At 45.1% G+C, this 22,734-nt stretch overlaps 1 protein-coding gene across 5 annotated transcripts; it reads left to right on the top strand.

Annotated features, from left to right (window-relative positions):
• The first annotated feature begins 2,718 nt into the window (after nt 1–2,718).
• Nucleotides 2,719–22,242, top strand: LOC147015553 (adrenodoxin-like). 5 transcript variants are annotated; one of them, XR_015050370.1, is made up of 5 exons: nt 2,719–2,926; nt 3,001–3,131; nt 4,451–4,595; nt 17,644–17,804; nt 18,315–22,242. XR_015050370.1 is itself a non-coding variant. In XM_085850399.1 (5 exons), exons 1-4 carry the CDS (start codon nt 2,802–2,804, stop codon nt 17,738–17,740), a joined length of 498 nt encoding a protein of 165 aa, XP_085706525.1. In that variant the 5' UTR covers nt 2,719–2,801; the 3' UTR covers nt 17,741–17,750; nt 18,315–22,242. The 5 variants fall into 5 exon arrangements, 2 of the variants coding, with proteins under 2 accessions (XP_085706525.1, XP_085706524.1); XR_015050369.1 differs by having other exon boundaries at nt 17,644–17,808; XR_015050368.1 differs by having other exon boundaries at nt 17,644–19,800; nt 20,060–22,242.
• Nucleotides 22,243–22,734: the final 492 nt, after the last annotated feature.

The following is a 22,734-nucleotide window of genomic DNA, read 5'->3' as shown; positions in this document are numbered from 1 at the left end:
GATCTGATTGGCCGGGCGACGGTTACCTCACTCATTGCACGCTGATTGGTCGAGGGCCGCCGCGCGGCTCCTCTTTGAACTCCGCCCACCCTGATGTCGGCCAGAGCGAGGTGAAGGAAGCGAAGTGAAGGTGAGGGTGAGGGTGATGCGATGTCGTCGGCGTTGATGTTGGTGGTGTAAAAATAAAAGAAAAACCCGAACTATCAAAATAACTCCACAGCACATGAACATTTAATTACCCATTAGACCAGGGACGGGACCCTAACTGGCAACACGTACTTACCGATATAACTGATCTATAGGACCTGTATGTTGTATGCTCATGGCTTCCAGATTCGCAACAGGATTGCTTCACTACCGGTCACTGGCGTGGCCAAACAGAACATGTGGTGATTCGTACCGTGTTGGGACGTCTGGCGACACATCTTGCATAGATGGCCAAGTTTCCCGCAGTTTTAATAGGAGCAATGTTTGAAATGACACAGATGGGGCAAGTGCCTGCCCCCACAACGCCAACACGGTTCACCTGTTGGAGAACCCGACTATCCACTGCTCTGCTTTGGCACAGACAAGCTCGCATTATGGAACGAGGTGATGTGTTGAGCAGATGTGTGAAATTGACACAGCTCGAGTCAGATCGAGATCGGGAACAACCAACAATTTCCGGAGGATCGTCTCCTTATTGAGGCCAATAACGAAAACATCTCAACAACTCATCCAACGTGGCACCGACTTCCCAATGTTCAGCCAATCTGTGAAGGTCAGCAACAAACTCGGACACCGACTGACCATCCTTCCTCCTATGAGTGTACAACTTGTACCGGGACACGATTTTCTCGGGTTTCGGCTTGTCGTGTCGAGCCACAATCTCGATCAGTTCATCGAAGGTTTTGCCTTTGGTTTATCAGGAGTAACCAGATCCTTCATCGGGACATTTGTTGTTTTGCCACACACTGTGAGCAGAACGGCCCGGCGACAATCAGCATCTTCTGCCGCCGCCATCTTGTTACTGATGAAGTGTTGTCCCAATCGATCAGCAAAGTCATCTCAGTCCTCATCCGGCTGGTACTCCAACAGAATCCCTACTGACGCCATAGTGAGCAATGCCGACTTGGCAAAGCACTAAACTTGTCGCCAATTGTGGCGGATCCCAAGGATTGCAGGGTGAAAGGCCACACCATGGCTGCACGTTTTACTTCCAGGGAGGTGCACACTGCGCATGCGCGTGGTGGTAGCTTCATAGCACATGACAAAAACAAAATACCTATTTTGGGGGACATCCCCCCCTATAGATCCCCTGAGACCTCGATTTGTTTTTAGCCGCGTTGCGTAGCAACTGCTGGCTCTAAGAGAGCTCCGCATTGTTGTTGTTCTTCTTCTGGTGAAGACAAAACCTTTCTGGGGGTGAGAATAGGGAGTGAAGAAGGCAGGGAGGCTACATGGAGGTACCTGATGCCCTAAACTCCTAAAGGCACCTGATGCCCTGGGGGTACCTGATGCTCTGGGGGTACCTGATGCCCTAGAGGCACTCGATGCCCTGGAACGAGATTGACTGGTGGAATGACGTGGCTCTTGGACACATTTGTCCTTGTTAAATATCGTGAACAAACTTTAGTACATACTGGGTGATGAAGGTTGTCACGTTTTATCGAAATCGTGTTTGTAGTTTCAGAGAAGAAGTTGCAAATACTTACGGACGGAGGGTGTGTTTGTGTGTCCGTGTGTGTTTGTGTGTGTGTTTGTTTGTCCGTGTGTGTTTGTGTGTCCGTGTGTGTTTGTGTGTCCGTGTGTGTTTGTGTGTCTGTGTGTGTCCGTATGTGTGTTTGTGTGTCCGTTTGTGTGTGTTTGCGTGTGTGTTTGTGTGTCCGTGTGTGTTTGTTTGTGTGTCCGTGTGTGTGTTTGTGTGTCCGTGTGTGTTTGTGTGTCTGTGTGTGTTTGTGTGTCTGTGTGTGTCCGTGTGTGTGTTTGTGTGTCCGTGTGTGTGTTTGTGTGTCCGTGTGTGTGTTTGTGTGTGTGTGTGTCCATGTGTGTGTTTGTGTGTCCGTGTGTGTTTGTGTGTCCGTTTGTGTGTGTGTTTGTGTGTCCATGTGTAACACCAATCACGCCAAAACTCCTGGGCCAATTGGCACCAAACTTGGCACGTGGACCAAGGTCGACCTCGTGGTGACCATGGGCTACTTGGTTTCATCTGGAGTCGCGGAGGTTCGAGAGGGAAGGTCGACGAAAACTCTGTCAATGTGTATCGTGTATCCAGACTCGACGGTGGTGGCAGAGGGCAATTACAAGTCACCTGTGGAGATGTGCACGTCCTCAAAGGAGTGGGAAACCCTCAAAGCGAACCTCCACTAATTAGGGTGGGAGTCCGGAGGGAGGGGAAGCGGCGGGAGGAGGGACCCGGCGTTGCCAGGCAACGCCGGGCACTCCTGCCAGAGAACTACAAAGTCGAGCATATAAAATCGATATTAATTTGTTTAATACATAAATTGACGGTTTAACAAGATATTGCTCCAAGGTGACGCATGAAATGATGTTTTATTTTCTTTTTCAGGTGGCAAACAGTTCGACTAAAAATAATGGATGGAGACGTCGGAATTTGAATGTCCGTTGAACTGTTTCCGGTATTGTTCGGTTATTTGTACCATGATGAGATAGTTAGCGGCAGTATTTTTTTTTGGCATCGGCACCGATATCCTTTATTGTATTGGTTTCTTAAACAACTAATAAATTCCATCGTCGTCGAGCTACTTGAGGAATAAGGAAGAAGTAAATTGTTTTTCTCCGCGTTACATGTTTCACCCGTCATGGCTGCGCTCACAATTACCTTCGCTCTGCGTTCCATTCGTGCGTTTCGTCGTTTACCTCGGTCTTCCAAATCACTCGTGTACTCCGGCCGTGCCCCTTGGCGCTCGGTGCAGTTGTCCACGAGGTAAGATAGTTCAGGGCCGGGGGGAGGCTTGGTTGGTAGTTAGTTAATTGTTAATTGTAATTACTGTATTGCAGGGTTTGCGAGTCAGCGCGGGTGAACTTAGTGTTCGTAAACCGGGACGGGGAGAGTTTACCTGTCCAAGGTATTGTGGGAGAAACGATCCTGGAGCTGGTGGTGAGGACGAGCTTGGACATCGATGGATTCGGTAAGAATTCGAACCGTGAACCCCTTAAATTCGCGCGATGCGTTCAAAGTTTATTTAATTTTTATTATCATTCATTTTCCAGTCTACATATTACATCCGTAAAATTGCGTCATTTTGCCCCCCCCCCCTTGGTCTTTGTCCTCCCTCCTCCCTCCACCGACATTATCCCACCTTTCTTGTGGCGTTGCTTGGGGCAAGTTTGGCCTGAGCCTTCACGAACTGGCTGGCCACACCTGACCGTTTGACTAGTTGGGCCATGAATTTGTTTATGTTGCCGGCGATAGCTCGCCTACTCTTCGTGAAGGACGCCGTAGGATCTTTAAGGTCCACCGACAAATGCTGCCTGACGGGACGCCCAGTCGTCCATCTGAGGGACGGCGCACACACATTGAGGAATTGCTCTGCCTGTGAAACACCAGGATGACGATGTATGGCTGGGTTGGGAATCGAACCCAGACTGGACAACTTGGAGGCGAATGTGCATACCCAGTCCATCCTGTCAGCCCTCCCCTATCCTCTTGTATGCTCCTTAAAATGCTCACCTTCAATGACCCCATTCATACGCAATGGTGGTCGTATGGCAGCTATCATTTCTTGAAGTGCGACTGTGTCGCTGATGCAGTGCCCCTGTACCGGTACACACACTGGAACTGGTACTCATTTCATCGACCTTGGAAGGATGACAGGCTGAGTCAACCCCCTGGTGTATTAATTCAGCGGCCGACGGGGCTTCAACTCAGGACCCCAGGATCCCAAGCCGCCACCCTAACCACTGAGCCAACACCAGGCTGTACGCAATGAATATGTTCCTAGAATCCGAGAAGGGGGGGGGGGTCGTACTAAACACCACCCGGAGACTTTTTTGTGTTCTTTTGTTTTGCAGTCGGAACTGCTGTTGAGCTCAATTCCGCTGTTTAAATTTTGAGGTTAAGACTTTGTAGAGCCTATCGCATTTTCATGTTAAAACGTGAGCATAAATTAAATTAAGTTACGAACTTTGTCTCCAGGCGTCTCCAGGCGGTGTTTAGTGTGTCCGCAGAAGGGGCATGCTTCATCGGTCTTGTGGCCTTTACAAATGAATTGATCAATATGCCCTCGTCTTAATTTCTGTTGGGGATTTACTCTTTTAATCAACAAGACAAAAGTATAATTAATTGCTATGAAGCTTTGACATACTTGTACTCAGCTTTTAAAACTAAACATATTTTGTAAGAGGATTGTGACAAACGTGGAGAAGCATAAAAGGCAATGTTTCATCACAACTTCACAACTGATTGTCCAACTCTTTCCTTTTGTCCATTTCCTGCCTGAACTCTTAGGTGCGTGTGAGGGAACGCTTGCGTGCTCTACATGCCACGTGATTCTTCCTCCACCACCCCCTAAACCCCTTCCTTGCATTCCGCTTCCTTTGCCATCGGAAGAGGAACTGGACATGCTGGACTTGGCTTTTGGACTCACTGACACGTAAGTTTAGATTTGTGATAAAGGGCAGAAAAAGAATCTGCAGAGAGGAGTCTGTAAAGTGTTTAAATGGCTGTTTAATATGAATTGCTGAAAAAAAAATCATCATCTTCCTGATTAAATCTTGTGGAAGACCTTGCACCTATAGTAAATGAATAACCATTGAGAGACAATTGACAAACCATACTGTCACTTGTCTCTAGTGGTTAACAAAGGAAGGACCTGTTGATGATGCAAGCTTAGACCTATTCGAGCAGATCCCGATTCTCTTGACCTCACAAGTGGGTTAATTTTGAGCCTCAGGGCACCATGGAGTGAATGAATAACACCGCCCTGTTTGTTAACAAAGAGTTTATTGTCGGCAATATAAGAACAGAAGCTAAATAATATTTATCTGGTGGGCTGAAAAACATGGGGGAAGATGGATAACCAAAGGAGAGTGGAAGAAGAAGAAGAAGAAGAAGAAGAATAAAGGAATGGGACAAGTCAGTCCTGGTGGAAGAATGCTGAGAGTGGGAAAACATGGAGAGTGAAATGGGAATGGCAGCAGAAGTGTTTCCACTGCATCAAAGGCCAAACTCGCACAGTCGTCTGCAAGCAGTGTGATTGATGGGCTTTTGACACAGTCGAAACACTTTGACTGATGCAGTGGGCTTGCGCAAAATAGCTCTGAAGGCTTTCAAGAAAGCACAGTAGCAGCACAGTTTCATAGATACCGTGAATGATCCAAGAGGGTGTAGTGGAAACAGAATGCAGGTTGGTTGTTATCTCCACTTGGGTTTCAGGAGGTGGGAGGAAGTTCTCCCAGAACTCAATCTCCACCTCCTATTTTTCGGTAAAGGATCATGATTCATGAACCAAAGTGTGAAACTTTGTTCTCATAGCCTCGTTCCGAGGGCTCTTTTCAGAATCTTCACTGAACAGCTCTGACAGCCTCCGCTTGCAGCTCGTTTGTAGTGATATTCCCCAGAATTATTTTTAAGTACTCGGTGAGGGTTTTCTTCATCATTCCTGCAGCTCCAACTAGCCCTGGTATAATTTCAGCTTTCATCAATTTCCACATCCTATTCACCTCATTTTTCAGATCCTGGTATTTTGGTCATTTTCCTAATTTCTGTGTTATTTAGTCCGAAGTCACTGGGAACTGAAACCTCAATCAACAATGTCTACTTTTCCTTTTTGCGTTTGATCATCATGTCCGGACGAAATGCTTTGTTAGAAATGTCCACACTTGATGGGATCGTCATTCATGAGCATTATATGTTCATTTTCAAGCATCAGATCTGGTTTGTGTTTCCATGATTGTTCTGGGACCGGGATGTTGAAATGTTTACAGATGTGCCGGTGGATTACTCTGCAGACGCTGTCATGTCTTTCTGTGTACAGATGTTCTGACATGAGTTTTTTACATTCCGACAGGAGGTGACTGGTACTTTCTGTTTCTACCGCACAAAACCTGCATTTGTCCGATTGGCTCAATCCAACCATTTTCTTAAAGGCATTAGTGTAGTGCCCTTGGTCTTGGGCATTGATGATGACTCGTTCTCCATCCCAACTAATTTGACCTCTTAGCCATTCCAATGAGCCTTCCTTGTCGATCCCTGTCCTGTCGAGCTCTTTTTATAACCTTTCTGTTCTTCTGTCATTCTCCCATTTGTCAGAGTATATCTGCTGATATATTTTTTTGTAGTTTTCCTTTTTTGCCACGTCGCAGATGCTGGCTCTAAGAGAGCTCCGCGTTGTTGTTCTTCTTCTTGTTCTTCTGGTGAAGACAAAACCTTTGACGCAGCTCTTGGACACATTTGTCCTTGTTTTTCATTGCACTCACTGGGGCTGTGTTTGTTTCTATTTTACTTTCCTATGTGGTACCTATAATTTGCACTTGTTTTTGGAAGTTTGTTGCTGAATGGACGAAGGATCCATTTTATGGTTTGTTGTTGTCTTGCTAGTATACCAATGTCGTCGGATAGTCTGTTGAGCTTTTCACATACTCTGCTCGTCCAACACAATGTTCTGTGCACTTGGTTGAGCTCCATCAAACCACGTCGTCGTCCTCGTATTGGTTAGTACAGCCTCGGTATGCACTGGTTTTTGATGAACATCTTGTGGATAGTTAGAAGTCTCCTTGTTTTAGTGTCTATATTGTTGATCTCCAATTGTTGCCAGTTTAAAAGTTTATAACAGGTTGGTACAGTAGGTCCAAGTGAGAGTCTTGAGAGTGTTGCCAGCATGTAAAATGGGAGAGTCTTATCAAAAATTACTATACCGGCACTAAATGTGGCCAACGCCACCACCAATAAACTTCTCTCTGAATCTACACACTCAATTTTGATAACACTTGACCACAACATTCATCACCCATGATGTACCAAAGTTTATCGACTGCATCAAAACCTGCGCTCATTAATGGGATCTATGGGGGTGGGCTTTACCATTAGATCTGTGACTTGCTACAGGTACCATGTAAACCTGTATTAACCTGTTTCATGGTCGGGTTGTCGGCGACTAAACCATCTTCCCCACCAGGTTTACTGGTGAGGAGGGTGTATAATATGGACACTCAGCAGGATTAAAAACAAAATCACCCAGCATGATTAGGAGCTCCTTGTGAGCCAACGGCCATCCATATCTCGTGCCCAACTGTGGCTGCGGACGTCCTCTAACTGTTGGGTTACTTTTTAGGAGGAGGTTGGTGGCAGGATTTGCACTCCGGCCACTGTAAAACCCTTCATTCCACAAAACGTACAAAAAGCATTTTGAAAATCTGAAAACTCACTCCGTGGGAGTACCTCCTGTGCAGATGCCCTACCCAGCACAGCTTACCGGATAACTGTATTGGGGAAAAGCCTTCGGGACCCCCACTCTTTAATAGGAGGAAAACCATGGGGTAACTTTCCTGGGTCAGATTGCGGTCGAGTGTGGCGGAATGGTGCTGAGGTGTCGTCCACCAGACGGCAGTCTCCTTGGGTTAACCTGAGGCGGTCCCTTCACGTGGGTCCCTGGAATGTCCTATCCCAAAGAAAGGATGATCACCTGTCGATGTTGTCATCTGAGCTCAAGCGTTACATCAGTATTGCAGCACTCTCTGAAGTTTGGAGAAAGGATTACGGCGAGATCATGGAGGGGTGGTTATACCTACTATTGGTCTGGTAGCTCTGATGGTTACCTTGCCCAAGGAGTTGCTGAAGCTGTGTCCAATAAGCTGACTCAAGTGATAATTGAGGTAACACCAGTCAACAAGCATGCGTCACTCCTTGGGTGTCATTTCCCTGGTCTCTGTATATGCTCCGACTGAAGCAAGTGATCTCACCGTGAAGGACACATTCTATGCCACACTCGAGTCTGTGGTTGATCAGTGCCCCAGGTGAGATACTCTTCCAGTCTTAGAGGATTTCAGTGCATTAACTGGAACTGATAGGGATGGTTATGAGATGTGTGTTGGTCCCCATGGGTCTGGAACTGTGAACCAGAATGGCACGAAGTTCATCCCAACTGACTGGAATAGGGGCATTGTTGTCCTGTCCCTCTCTTGAAAGGGAAGGGTGATCGCCAGGACTGCAATATCTACCGAGGGGTGACGCTGCTCTCAGTGCCATGCAAGATCTTTGCTCGGATAATTCTCGATAGGGTTAGCCACCATCTGTTTGAGCACCAGTGCCCAGAACAGTCAGGCTTTACACCAAAGAGGTCAACGATTGACTATATCCTTGCTCTTCGGGTCCTCACCGAACGCAGACTAGAATTTCCGCAGGGGCTGCTTGCAGCTTATGTTGATCTCTGTAAAGCATTTGATTCAGTGCATTTTCATGCCCTCTGGAGGATTCTTGGTCTTTGTGGGGTGCCAGCAAAACTGATCGATCTGATGTCTGAAATATACTTTGGTACTGAGAGTGCTGTGAAGTGTGGTGGTGCCATCTCTGACTTATTTTCAGTTGTTTCTGGAGTTCATCAGGGGGTGTGTACTGGCCCCCACAATGCTTGTATGGACTGGATTCTGGGGAGGATGTCGGAGAGATCAAACTGCGGTGCATCGCTTCGGAATGTCAGGATCTCTGACATTGATTTCGCAGATGATGCAGTCATCTTTGCGGAGACTCTGCATATCCTTTTGGGGGCCCTCGAGGTGTGGAATGAGGAGTCGGAGCCACTGGGATTATGGGTTTTCTGGGTCAAAACTAAGATCCAGGCTTTCAATGACATCTTGGATGCTGTTATCCTGTCTGTACCTGTTTGTGGTGAGGATGTTGAGGCCATGGAGAGATTAACTTACCTTGGCAGTGATATTCATGTCTCTGCGGGCTGTGAGCCAGAGGTCAACAGACGTCTGGGTCAGGCCTGGGGAGTCGTGGATTCACTGGATCATGGGGTGTGGTGCTGCCGGTACCTGTGCAGGACGACGAAAGTCCGAGTCTTTAGGTCCTTGGTGCTTCCAGTCTTACTCTATGGATGTGAGACTTGGACTCTGACCATGGATCTGAGACAGCGACTTGATTCCTTTGGTACCAGGTCTCTTTGGAGAAACCATGGCTATCGCTGGTCAGACTTTTGTGTCCAACGAGCGGTTGCTGAGAGACTCAAATGAGATTTGTTACCTGCATAGTCCATGAGCATCAGCTGCGGCTGTGTGGACATTTTTATTTTTTTTTGTATACCTTGTCGAGGCTCGTATGAGAGCTAACACACAACGCACATCAAGGGGGACATGAGACGGGAGGGGAGGGAGTGGGAAGGACAAAACAGTGGGGAACAGAGACATTATGAGATCTGTGGAAGGGAGAGGGATTGGACGGAGAACATGGGGAATACAAGATGGCCATTACAGGGACTTTCAAGAAGGAAAGCAGGGAATTTGAAGGAGGTGGGCTTGGGTGGATTATCGGGGGTAGAAAAGATCGAGGATTTGGATGGGGGATGATAGGAGGTGTTTGTGAACAGCTGTTTTGAAGGTCTGGAGGGAAGAATGGGATTGAAGACGGTGTGGGAGTTTATTCCAAAGGTGGGAAAAAAAGAGGAATAAAAGAGTGAAGGTGAGCAGTGATTCGTGATTTTGGTAGTTTTACCAGAAGGGGGTTGTTGGCGGACCTTGAGAGCCCTGCGGAAATGTGGTGGGGACAAATCGCAGAGAGAGAGAGAGAGAGAGAGAGAGAGAGAGCAGGGGGGGGGGGGGCGAGACTGGAGAGGAGACGGTAGAAGACAGAAAGACCACCGACCAACCTGCTGTGATTGAGTGAGAGGCCCAAAGACTCAGCCTCATTGCGGGAGATGCCAATGATCCGAAATGCCTTGGTTTCTACAGCGTGAAGCCGAGAAAGGTGGGAGGCAGGAGCACCAGCCCAGAGGGGAGAGCAGTACTCCATCAGGCTGCAGACAAAAGCTTTGTAAGTGGTCAGGAGCTCAGGTGGGCCGAGGTAGGACTTTGCACGACGGAGGAATCCCAGTCGGCGACTGGCTTTGGAGGCGAGGTTTGAAATGTGGCTTTCCCAGGAAAGGTCATGGCAGATAGTGAGACCCAGAAGCTTGAAAGAAAGGACTTCTTCCAGAGGATTGTTGAGAGAGTGGATGGGGGGGGGGGGGTTTCTCAACGGTCCTTTCGAAGAGACATCGTGAGAGTGTGAGATTTGTCTGGATTGAAAGACATGTTCCACGTGTTGGACCAGTTTGTGATTTTATCCAAATCAGCAGTGAACGAAGAAGCTGCTGCTTGCCTGTCTGAGGGATAACCCATGGTACGGCAGAGGGTGGATTCATCAGCAAAGAGATATAGAGGATTTTCCAGAGAGTCGGAGAGATCATTGATGAAAACCAGAAAAAGAACAGGGCCCAGAACGCTACCTTGAGGAACTCCAGCCTGGACAAGAAGGGGGGGATGAAAGAACTCCATTTAGGGCCACACGGTGACTGCGACAGGAGAGGAAGTCTGTGAGCCATGATGGAGATGGCCTTGGATACCATAGGAAGAGAGTTTGGTGAGCAGGGCAGGGTGCCACACTGTGTCAAAAGCACGTGATATGTCCAGGGATACGGCTTGAATTTCCTGTCTTGCATTGAGGGCTTCCATCTATTGTTGGGAGAGCAGAAGCAGCATATCCAGGGTAGAGTGACCTGGTCTGAAACCAAATTGATGATCAGAAATCAAGCCATTGGAAAAGAGGAAGGATTTGATGTCTGAAGCGATGATGGATTCCATAACCTTGCTGATGATTGGGAGATGGCTGATTGGTCTGTAGTTGCAGAGATCTGTTTTTGCACCTGTTTTGTGCAGGGCAGTGATGTTTGCTGATTTCCAGGCAGATGGCAGATGACTTTGAGCAAATGAGAGGGTGAATCGAACAGAGAGAGGGTGAGCAAGAGCAGAAGAGCAGGCTTTGAGGACACGTGGGCTGATGCCGTCTGGACCGGTTGCAGAATCTGAGTCGAGGTTGGACAGCAAGCTCTCCACCTTGTCAGGAGAAAAGGACACAGAGTCCAGGGACAGTTGGGTGCGACTGGATAAGGTGGGTAGAGAAAGTGATGGGTTTTGGACACAAGATTTAGCTGCAAACACTGAGTTTAGGCATTCAGCTTTTTCATGTGCGGTATCAGCAGTGCTGCCATTTGAGGTAAGGGAGGGGTTGGAGGGGGAACATACACTAGAAACAGATTTGATTAGACGCCACCAGGATTTTGAGGAGGGAGAGAGGTTTGAGAGTTCAGACTTGAGATGAGAAAGATGTTGTTTTCTGCCTCTCCTGAGGGTAGATACACACTTGTTCCAAGCTTTCTGGAAGGAACTGAGATTGCCCTCAGTTGGGTTTGCTTTCCATGAGGCAAAGGCAAGTTGTTTCAGGACAACTGTCTCACCACAAGCTTCAGTGAACCAAGGGCGGGAGGAAGTGTAGGACAACTGAAGATGAGAGGGGATAAATCTGTGCATGAGGGAGAGCAAGTTTCTTTGAAAGAATTCCCAGGATGAGTTGATGTTGGAGAAAGTAGTGATAGGAGACCAGTCTATAAATTTGAGGGCCGCTTGGAGACCCTGCCAGTCAGCTTGAGTGAAATGCCAGACTCGACGGCGGTGAGGTGGTTCTCTGATAACAGCCAGAGAGATGTCCACTTTGACAAGGACGTGGTCAGAAGAACCGATTGGAGCAGAGGAAGAGCAGCAGATATTGTCAGGGAAATTTGTCAAAATCAGATCCAGAAGAGATGGAGTACCATTGGTTGAGATCCGGGTCGGGAAGTTGACCGATTGAGTGAGTCGCAGAAAGCTTTTGCTGAGGTGCCATGACAGGTGAGAGAGGTACCCACACCTAGCCAACTGGCATGATGACGATTGAAGTCACCACATATGAGGAAGAGAGAGTTTGGATGAGAAGATAGAAGTTGGTCCATGTTTTCAGATAGTGAGATGTAGATGGAGTCATCACTGTTAGGTGCACGGTACAGTACACATATAAACATGAGGTGGGAGTGGAGGGGAAGCCGTAGCCAGAGGTATTCCTGGGGGTGTGGGGAAGTGAGGGCAGTGCATGGAGAGTGAGGAATAGAGTCTTTGATGAAGAGAGCAACTCCTCCACCAGGGCGAGGCTCAGGTCTGTCAAACCGGAGGAGGGAGTAACCAGGGAGAGATACTTGGGAGTCACACGCGTCTTGGGGGAGGAAAGTTTCTGTTCGGCAGATTATGTCTGGCTTGTCAGTGGCAACCTGTATGGAAAGATCTGAAAGGTTTGAGCGAAGTTCCCGGATATTTGAGGTCCATACTTTTAATGAAGAGGTAGGGGAGGAGGCTTTGGGTGCAGGGGGTGGGGGGGGAGAGTAGGAAAAGGGACAAGAGGGGGAGGTAAGGAGTGTTGTTGAAAGAGTGTGGGGGATTGCAGAATAGCTTGGGGAAGGGACCGAATGAGGGGGAGAGTAGGACAAGGGATGAGAGGGGGAGGTAAGGAGTGTTGTTGAAAGAGTGTGGGGGATTGCAGAATAGCTAGGGGAGGGGACCGAATGAGGAGGAGAAAAGGCTCTGTGGTGCTGGGGGAGAGGGGGGACACGAGAGGAGGAAGAAAGCAGTTGAGGATTTGAGGAGGTGGAGTGAAGAGATGGAGGTGAGAGGGCAGTGGAAGGAGGCAGCTTCATGGATTGGAGGGGGGGGCAACTTTGGGAAGGATGAGTGAGGGGGATGAATGGTGGGAGAAAGGTGAGGGGGAGTTTTTGAGAGAGGTGAGAGGGAGAAGAGTGGGATGGTTGCTTTGAGATTGAGGGGTGAGAGGAGTGAATGGGCACTGAAGTTGGAAAAGAGAATGGTTGATGGAAAGCGAACATTCATAGCAAACTGGCGTTTTTTAAAGTTTTAGGTCAGTAATGCGATTGAACACATTTCTTGAGGGATGCAATAAGGGCGAATTCACAGAATGGAGAAAAGAAACGCCTGAACAGTTGGATTTTTTAGGCAAGGTATGAAAGAAAGGTCGAATTGAGAGCAGTCTGTTTAAATCGCAGAAGAGTAGTGCATTATGAAACAGTAAAGAGTACCACACGTGTGAAAGAGGAAGATGAAGCATTACAAGAGATCGTTTTTGTTATTATTATTAATGTTTGAGAGAGTTTTCAACAGATTAGGTCATGGAAGTGTTGTCGAAAAAATCGAAGAAGAAGAAGAATTGGAGAAAGGTAGTGTTTTTTTTTTAAGATAAGAAATAGAGTGATTTTTTGGGTGGGAGGGATGGGGGACGTTAGGAAAGTGGGAAAGATAGAAATTGAAGATAATGGGGAGAAAAAAACAAATAAACAACAATCGTACACCGAGGGGAACAAAGGGTAGGCCTCAAGCCACAAGGATAGGCCTCAAGCACCCCGTAAGACAAGTTCGACGAAATCTCACAAAATAGCACGATTTTTGAAACAAAACCGAACTAGGAACACACAGTAACATGTAGGTGAGAAAATAAACAGTTAAAACCGGACAGATAATGACCAGAAACTTAACTTTGAGATCATCAGCAGGGAGCCCCCAAGGAGACCTGTCAACGCTCCAAACCCAGAACCGGTAGCCAACCGGACATATGGCTCATTTCCCTGACGCTGATCCTGCTCACCAGATTCTCTCAGCGAGGGAGCCTTGTGAGTGGAGGAGGCCAATGGGCTGACCATGTGCCTTGTGGTTGCAGCATGTTGATCAGCATCTCAAGGAGATGGGGTGGGCCAAGCACCTGCCTGGGGGGTGGCCAGACGGGGGTCCCTAGAGTACTGGCAGAGTGGACGCAGCGATGCGTTGCTCCAGCGCATGCTCCCATACCTGACCTGACCTGAGCTGACACTCCTCCCTCCCTCCCCTAAAATAGGTATTTGCTCTCTTCTTCGAAGCTGCCAACACAATTTCAATGAAACTTGACCACATCCTTCATCACCCATGATGTACCAAAATTTTTTTTTCCCGAAATTTTTAAAAATCAGGGTTTAAGGGGTTATGTGATGGATTTGAGTGACTTTTGCTCCTGATCCAGGTGAGCGTCAGGATGCGCAATCTTTTTTTTTTTTTATTGCCCCACGTGCTAAGCGCAAAGCGGGTTTAAGCAATTTATTCTCCATGTCCGTCTTTCTACAGACGTTGGTCTATGATCGAGGAATGACTTCATTTCAATTGAATTTTATTTTTTAAACACTGGAGCACACAAACCGGAACACGAACCTGTTGTTTAGCAGGACTTTGGCACTGAATTTGGCAAATTGTACGGATTCTTGTCACGAGTGAGCATGCGCACAGAGGAGTCAGGTAATTGTTTGTCTGCCTGTCTTCCAGTTGAAAATTGAAAATCATTAGAAACAAGAAACTTACTGTTTTTAGGGATGTCATAAAGGACACAAACAGGCACGAATAGCTAATGTAATGTGTTAAATAAGGTGGTGTGAAAGACCGCATCGACTGTAAACTTCCGGAAAGATTTTTTTTTTTCTACAGCCTTTAAAACTTTTGATTTAATTTAAATTATATACTTGAACATTGGAGAACACAAATCACCTTATTGACACTTCCAAAAACCTCCAGTTTAGCAGTACTTGGACAAAATATGAGGAAATTTTATGCCATCTCGACCAATCAAATTTGCTGCTCACGCTTTCAGCGTTTGTGTACTGGTTTCAGTTAAAGCGTCGCTCGGACTGAACAATAGCTCCAAGAGTCGACCATTATATAAAGAAATGTCACGTGCAGTTCCAGAGACAGGGTCTTGTAACTGCTTCCTTTAATACAACGGTGACTGCAAGCAGAAAACAAACTAGAAGGGGAGCACTCGGTAGAGTGCAAAACCTCCGCCGCCAATACTGCGAGGTCACTCAAGTGAACCTGATATCCTATTCATTCAATTTGACGTCAACAGTGCTCACAGAGTTATAGTTTGCAACTTTCCCTTTTACTTTTAACTTTTAGATACTCAATTCATTTGTCATAACTAGATTCCTTGAGACAGAAATTGATTTTACGTGGGTATATCCACCTGAAGTTCCAAAATCAGCCGCAATTATAATTTTGGCATGTTTTTTTTGTTGGAAATCACTTATAACATGTAGAAATGCAAAAAAAAAAAAAATCAAAATTTTGTTGAAAAAAAGTTGCTAAATTTGGGGTTTTTTTCTCTAACAATTTTTTTGTGGGGGGGAGGCGGGGGGGTTGGAAATCACTTAAAACATGTAGAAATGCAAAAACAAAAATTCAAATTTTTTTCAAAATGGCCGCCATAGCGGCCATATTGGATTTTGGACCAAGTCCAAAATCTAATGGCATGATCCTTGGACCATACCTAACCCCCCCACCAAGTTTCATCGAAATCCGTCGGAGTTTTTCCGTAATACTGTTCACAATCAAACAAACAAACAAACAAGCCGGTAGGCGACGAGGGATTCGCTCGGATCGAAGCGCTGGATGCGATGCTCTTCATTCTGACTGATCCACCGACGAAGATTCATTGCCAAGACGTATTGGTTCACATACAATTGTTCCTCTGCCTGGCAAGATTTTTCCTATTGCCTATTTTGCCAACTGGCACTCCTCATAAAAAATGACGGTAAATAGACACCCTATTTTTGAAGGACTACCATTTGAAAAATAATCGGTTTGCTGGTTTGTGCTGTGGAGCCTCGCGTTGCAGACACACCCCCCTCCCCCCCCCCACGCGCGCGCGTGCGCGCGCGCACACACACACACACACACACACACACACACACACACACACACACACACACACACACACACACACACACACACACCCCAATAAACTTCTTTCAATGCTGTTGTTTGACCACACCTCGTAAGCCACGCCCATTTCCCGTAAACCATGCCCATTTCCCGTAAGCCACGCCCATTTTTCGTAAGCCACGCCCATTTTCCTACACCACTCCCACTTTCCTACACCACTCCCACTTCCCTACGCCACTCCCACTTTTCATCAACCACGTCCACTTTCCCTAAGCTCCGCCCACTTTCCTCAGCCCCTCATAAAAAATGATGGTGAATAGACGCCCGATTTTTGAAGGACGACCATTTGAAAAATAAACCCTCAATCAAAAATCGGCTCGAGTGAAATTTTCGTAATATCTCAGTGTTTAATTCCAAAGTCTCGTTTCTCTACATTCAAAACTGAAGGACACGTATTGAAAATACTGTACGCGGTTTTTTGGACGCTGCACAGCAACGGGTGGTTGCTAGGCAACAAAATTCAAACGCGCACATTCCCAGTATATATTCCACATGCTGGCAAAGTTTCATCAAAATCGGTTCGCTGGTTCACGCGCACGCACGCACGCACGCACGCACACACACACACACACACACACACACACACACACACACACACACACACACACACACACACACACACACACACACACACACACACACACACACACGGAAAACCCGACAATAAGGGATATCTAGCATATATAGTAAATCCAACAGACAGGGGTGAAAACAGTAACCTCTGTCCATCTTCGATGGCAGAGGTTAACAAGAACAGAACTTGGTAGGGAGCACACCTCTGCCAGGCTGAGCAGTTTACATTTTGTATCCCACCGATAGGCCAAATCTGCATTTGGACCTGAACCAAATTCCACTTGGCTTGTTCTTGTCACCTACCCAACTCATCCACCAAGTTTTGTCATAACCCGTCCACAACGTTTTGAGATATTTATTATACATATTGTTTTTGGCCCTATCTCTCTGGTGACGAATCACTTAACAAATTATAGTATCCATATCTTCACCAAAATCTCATCAATTTGTCTTTATCAAACACCCAACCTGTCGTCCAAGTTTCGTCTGAATCCGTCCATAACTTTGAGATATCCTGCTCACAGACAGACAGATGGGTGAAAAACCACCTGATGTTTGCCAAGCTGCAATCACGATCCAAAGCACGTAAAAAGAACAATTCACATGGTAAAATAATGGTGAATGTTAAATCATGAGAACCGTTATGAACGTCACAAAGCAGAGATCCCCACCACCTAGAATACGGTCAAACGGAGACAAAATGTGTTATTACTCACTTGACTATTATTCTGTGGAGGGTGAAAACAAAAAAAGGATTAACAAATATTCAGCACGAAAGATCGACATGGCTCATAAAACCCCATCGGCTGATAAATCCTTGCAGCAAGTCAAATCTCGTGCACCGTGCCATAGACCAAGTTCCAGACGAAATTCTGCCCGCTAGGTGATTTACAACTTCAGCTCCGTCCATCTGCAAAATAGCCGGTCTCAATGGGAAGTTTTGAATCGTGTTAATAAAATAATTCTAAGCACCATTACAGTTGGGACATATTTGGATTCAGACAAAATTACGGCTTGTAGGAAGTGTAGATCTTGCTCAGAAACTCAAAGCAAGAGTTGAAAAAGCCTTTCCCAAGTGTTTTTCTCATGACTGTGGTGTGGGGTTTGGCATTCTATGAACTCCTTAGTTATTTTTTGCAGCATATGTATAAAGGAATCAGGATAATTGCCAAAATGATAAAGCAAGTCATTGTAAAATGCAATTGTCTGTCTCCACAACACATCCCCTCCCCTCAACTGTCACCCGCCTCTCTCCAGCTCGCGTCTGGGTTGCCAGGTGCGAATACTACCAGAAATGGAGGGCTGTACCATTCAAGTCCCACTTGGCTTTTTTGACATGAGGGAGGACGATTGATTGGAAGAAGGCAGGAAGTTCAAGGCATATGCACTACATTGATGGGTCTTTGCGTTGTGATGGCGTGGGTACTGAATTTTGAAATAATTTATTGAATATAATTTTTATTAATTAAGCAACTTGGTTTCCAATATTTTTCCATTTGATTTGGATTTTGTTTTGAAATTGCAGTACGAATAGGATTTTTAAAAGTTTGATTTGTTTTGGTCAGAATTGTACAATTTTGATTTCATTTATTTTATTTTTCTTGTGTGAAGCAAAGGTGGGCCAGCCACATAATTACCTCCTTACACCTGTGCCCCCCTTTGCAATTTCCTCTTGATTATGCCATTATAGTAAAATAATACTGTCCAGGACTGCTGTTGATATAAACTTGTGAAATCTGTGACCATTTCACACTACCATCTTTGGGTGGTGGTCCATGCTTATGCCCTGTGGAGGTGTGCCTCGGTAAATAGTGTTATTTGCTCGGGTTTCACATGCTGGAATCTTTTATTTTATTACCTCCGCCACCGAAAGTGAAGGACGTTATGGTTTCACCCCTTTCTGTCTTTGTTTGTCTGTCTGTGTACAGGATATCTCAAAAAGTTGTGGACGGATCCGGATGAAATTTTCTGGACAGGTTTGGTGTGTGACAAGCTACTAGAATTTTAAAAGTGATTCTTCACCATTGAGAGATCGGGACAAAAAATGATGCATAGCACGATATCTCAAAAAGTTGTGAACAAATTCGGACGAAACTTGATGGACAGGTTGGGGGTGTAACAAGGACGAATTGATTTGATTTTGGTGAAGATCCGAACCCGTATCTGGGTACGAGAATTTAGTTTTTAAAGTGACCACCATTGAGAGAAAGGGCCAAAACCGATATGGTACCATTTGCATAATATTTCAAAAATGTATTGGGTCCGATAAGTTCTCGTGGATGAGGTATGTGCTCTACCGAATGCCCTTCCAGTTTTCATTTTAAATTCACATTTGTGGTGTTATTATAAACAAAAAAGCCTTCTGTTTGAAAAAATAGAAAATTTTATTTTTAATAAATTGTTTATTTATGAAACTCCAAATGTAATATCAATTGAGAGATGCACTTGTCAAACGTATTTTGTTACCATGCCATAGCAGCATAGCTGATTGAATTTTATAAATTGGAATAGATCAGAGCATTGAGATGGAAATTCTATGGAGAAAAAAAAAATGGAATTTTATTTGTTTAATTTTTTGAATGGGATGCTCCGAGTGCTTTCTTTCCAGGCTGTCATCAAAGTAAATGGACCCATTCAATGCAATTTGGTCTCAATGCGAATCATATTGTTGCTGGTGAGAGAGCAAGATGCATGAAAACATTGTTCAACCTTTATTTTTACTCCAGATACGAGGGGCATTCATAAAGTTATCAGGAGGAGATTCAATGGACCACGATATGCCACCATAAAAATTTTCCCAAAGTACCACAGTAGTAGTAAAAACAAGCAAAACGTTTTACAATATACTGTTAATGACAAGAAGAAGATCATTTAAAAATGTTATGGGTTTTTTTGTTACTGATGACTTTGAAACCATTGAAGGGATTTCAATCAAACCTGACACAGTATATAGACTGTAATACCAGTAAGGGGCATCGCCAACCATCCTTGACCATGTTATGGAACGTCGGCCGATGTCATCGCTTTTTAATTATTTTTTTCTTCCCTCACTTTTTCACTGTTCACTTTTAAATTCGTTTTCTCCACAACCGTTTGAGCGATTGACACAACCTTCAACATAGGAGTACCCACCCGTGGAGGATTTTTAAACAGTTGCATAATGATTGGATGTAAAATGTGGCTGGCGTTCCATAAAGTCTGTCTTCTGTTGTCATTGGATGCAGGGTGTTTCACGCTAAAGGTTAAAGGTCTCATCACTTGACCTTTAATTGATATCAAATGCAACAGTGCATTGACATCTAATGTAGGCAGAGGAATATTCATTGATGCATTCACATTCAAATCTACTTTCTAGTTAGCTCGCCTGTTCGAAGAACAGAGAGCTATAGCGATACCCTCGGCGTCAGCGTCAGCGTGAGTGTGAAAATGTTAAAGTTTTTGGTGCAAGTTATTTCCTTTCTAATGTTTTTATCTACTACACTATTTTTTACTGATTACAATATACAAATACATATATTGCTTTAAAATTATTTGGATCAGACTTCACTGCAATGCTTTATAAAAAATATTATTAGACTAGTCTTTTAAAAACGATAAATGTATAAACAGGCGAGCATTGGGTGGCTTTGACACCAACTCTCTGGTTTTTTTTTTTTTTTTTTTTTTTTTTTAGGATACCGTCACGACTTGTGGAAGAGCTAGTACGAGCAAACAGAATGGATCGGGACGGAACAGCTGAGAGAGTGGAGGGGAAACACCAGCAGTAGAGTTGAAGGCCAAGATGGAGGCAGACTTGGACAAATAATGGGGTGGGGTGGGGGAGGAGAGAGGATTCATGGGGTGGATAAGATGGATACAGAAGGAAACACTCAAGATGGAAAAAACTAGAAATTTGTAAGGATGTGGGCTAGGGTGGGGGTTAATGAGGGTAGAAAAGATCAAAGTTTTGGATTGGGGACAATGTGAGATGGAGGTGAACAGCTGTCTTGACGATCTGGAGGGAAAATGAGATTAAAGAGAATGTGAAAGTTGCTTCCTTAGGTGGGGAAAAAAGAGGAACATGTGAGTGGAGGTGAGCAATGATCCTGGATTTAGGTGATTTCACCAAAAAGGGGTTGATGGTGGGCCTTGTGTGCCCTGCAGAAACCTGGAGGGAGGGGTGGGGGTTACAAAGCACGGAAAGAGCAGAGGGTGCAAGACCAGACAGAAGGCGGAAGAAGAAAGAGACCATCGACATAGTTTTACTTCTAAAACAACAGTACTGCAGTCGGACTCGGCTCGGTACAGGAGTAAACAGTAGCGAATTAAGAAAATAAATAAGCAAGCCAAAAGTAAATAGGACAAAGACATGGCCAAGAATATTTATCAGGATTGCAATGCATTTCAATTAGAAAAGGGGTTAAGATCAAGATCGTTGTGGGCCCATTGAAGCATAGCAGAATGAGATTGGTTAGTGAGGGAAAAAAATGAGAAGGTAAGCTTTGTTATTATTATTAAATCGTTGTTTTACTTCAACATTAACACAATACCATTCCAGGGCATTCATTATCAATACTGGCGAGAGAGATTGAATTTAATGAAGAGGTGAGGGAAGGTTTTAGAGCAATTGTCGGTAGGAGTAGAGGAAGGAAAGAAAGCAAAGAGACAATACCATGAACCCAAGAGTATTGAGGGAGATGGCAGAGTGGGTAAACGAGATGTTAAATGATTTCCTTAATAGCTTAGTGGAGTCAGGGCAATTACCAGATGATTGGAGAGTAACAAATGGATCACCCTTTTGTTTCTTTTTCTTGTTCGTTGAGGCTCCTAGAAGAGTAAGGTGAGGGAGGGTGTGAACTGTTAGTGGGACAGCAGGGCCACAATAACTAAGGGAATGAGTGAAGAGAAGAGGGGGAGAGGAAATAATTTAACCTGCTGGTAAGAGAGTTTGGTTATGGAAGATGGCGGTACACCACTTTCTGGAAGTACTGGACGGAAGACTAGCAAAGAGTAGCCTGTATAAGTTGGTGCAACAGATATTAAAGTGTGAATCAAGAGTTGAGATGTGCAGTCAGCCTGGATTTTTGGGAGTTTAACCAGGAGGGGGTTGCTGCAAGAAGTATTGCATCTTTGAGTTGTGGGGGAGGGTCAAGAGGGATGAGACAGCAGAGGGAGCTTGACCGGAGCAGAGGCGATTTTATAAAACACAAAAAAATACCAACACACCGACGTGCCTGCACCTTGAGAGCAGTTGGCCATGTTGCTTTGGTCTCATCATGGGAGAATGCTATAATGCATGTTGAGAACTTTAGATTACACCGTTATTTAAGAAGGGTCATTGGATATAACATGTTCCTTCGGCTGAGTTTCCTTGCGAGCAGGTTCATGAAAAGTACAAAGAAAATGTAGTTGCACAAACAAAACGTCCTTGATTGAATTGACTTTAAAAACAAACAAACAATAATAACAATGAAAACCTGATGAACACTGAACCCTAATGATTGAATCTGAGTATCTGCATTGTACTTTCACATGTTTACATTAAAATTTGGTTTATTTTAAAGGAAATCAGGATGTGTCTTTAACCATCTCATGATGTAGCAATGACAATATGAAAATGGATGAAAAGCAGATGCGCTATTAGTACATAATCAGACTTGGTGGCGTAATGGTGAGAGCTTCTCGAAGTTTGGGAGTGTGGTGGTTCTTACCTTGGCAGTCAAAACAAAGATTTTCAGGCTGAGTCATACCAAAGTCTTTATAAATGGTGTGTGTGTGTGTGTGTGTGTGTGTGTGTGTGTGTGTGTGTGTGTGTGTGTGTGTGTGTGTGTGTGTGTGTGTGTGTGTGTGTGTGTGTGTGTGTGTGTGTGTGTGTGTGTGTGTGTGTGTGTGTGTGTGTGTCCTCTATGACTCAAACCATGAAACTTATCAGCCTAAAACTTTGCATGCATACTAAGAAAACTTCAAGGAAGTGCAAGAGTGAAAATTGGGTGTTTGAGTTAGTTAAAAAGCACCACTTTTGAAGATAATTAACGGCCTTATTTAATTATATCCTTTATCAGGCGCTGCCTTAGCCACCTCGCTCTTTGGGGTCTTGATGCGTATCCTAGGTAACTTCGCTGGGGTCTGAAGCCGCCATGTTTTTTGGCCTGCTCAACCATGCCTTGACTTGGAACAGGCCACAACAATTTCTAAATGATAGTTTTATTCTTGTTTTTTTTTTTTTCACTTTCCTCACTCGTATTATTTATCGAATTCCTGTTTATCATAACTACGAAATGCTGGGTACATTGCAATGCTTTTAATGCCCAGAAAGTCAGCGTCCGTGGCTTTATTTCATTTCCGCACATGCCATATCTTCCAGAATCT

The sequence above is a fragment of the Eptatretus burgeri genome, chromosome 12 (assembly GCF_056783735.1).
Source record: "Eptatretus burgeri isolate ZD-2024b chromosome 12, Ebu_testis_v1, whole genome shotgun sequence".
Classification (NCBI taxonomy): Eukaryota; Metazoa; Chordata; class Myxini; order Myxiniformes; family Myxinidae; genus Eptatretus; species Eptatretus burgeri.
This window is presented reverse-complemented; position numbering and strand designations above follow the sequence as displayed.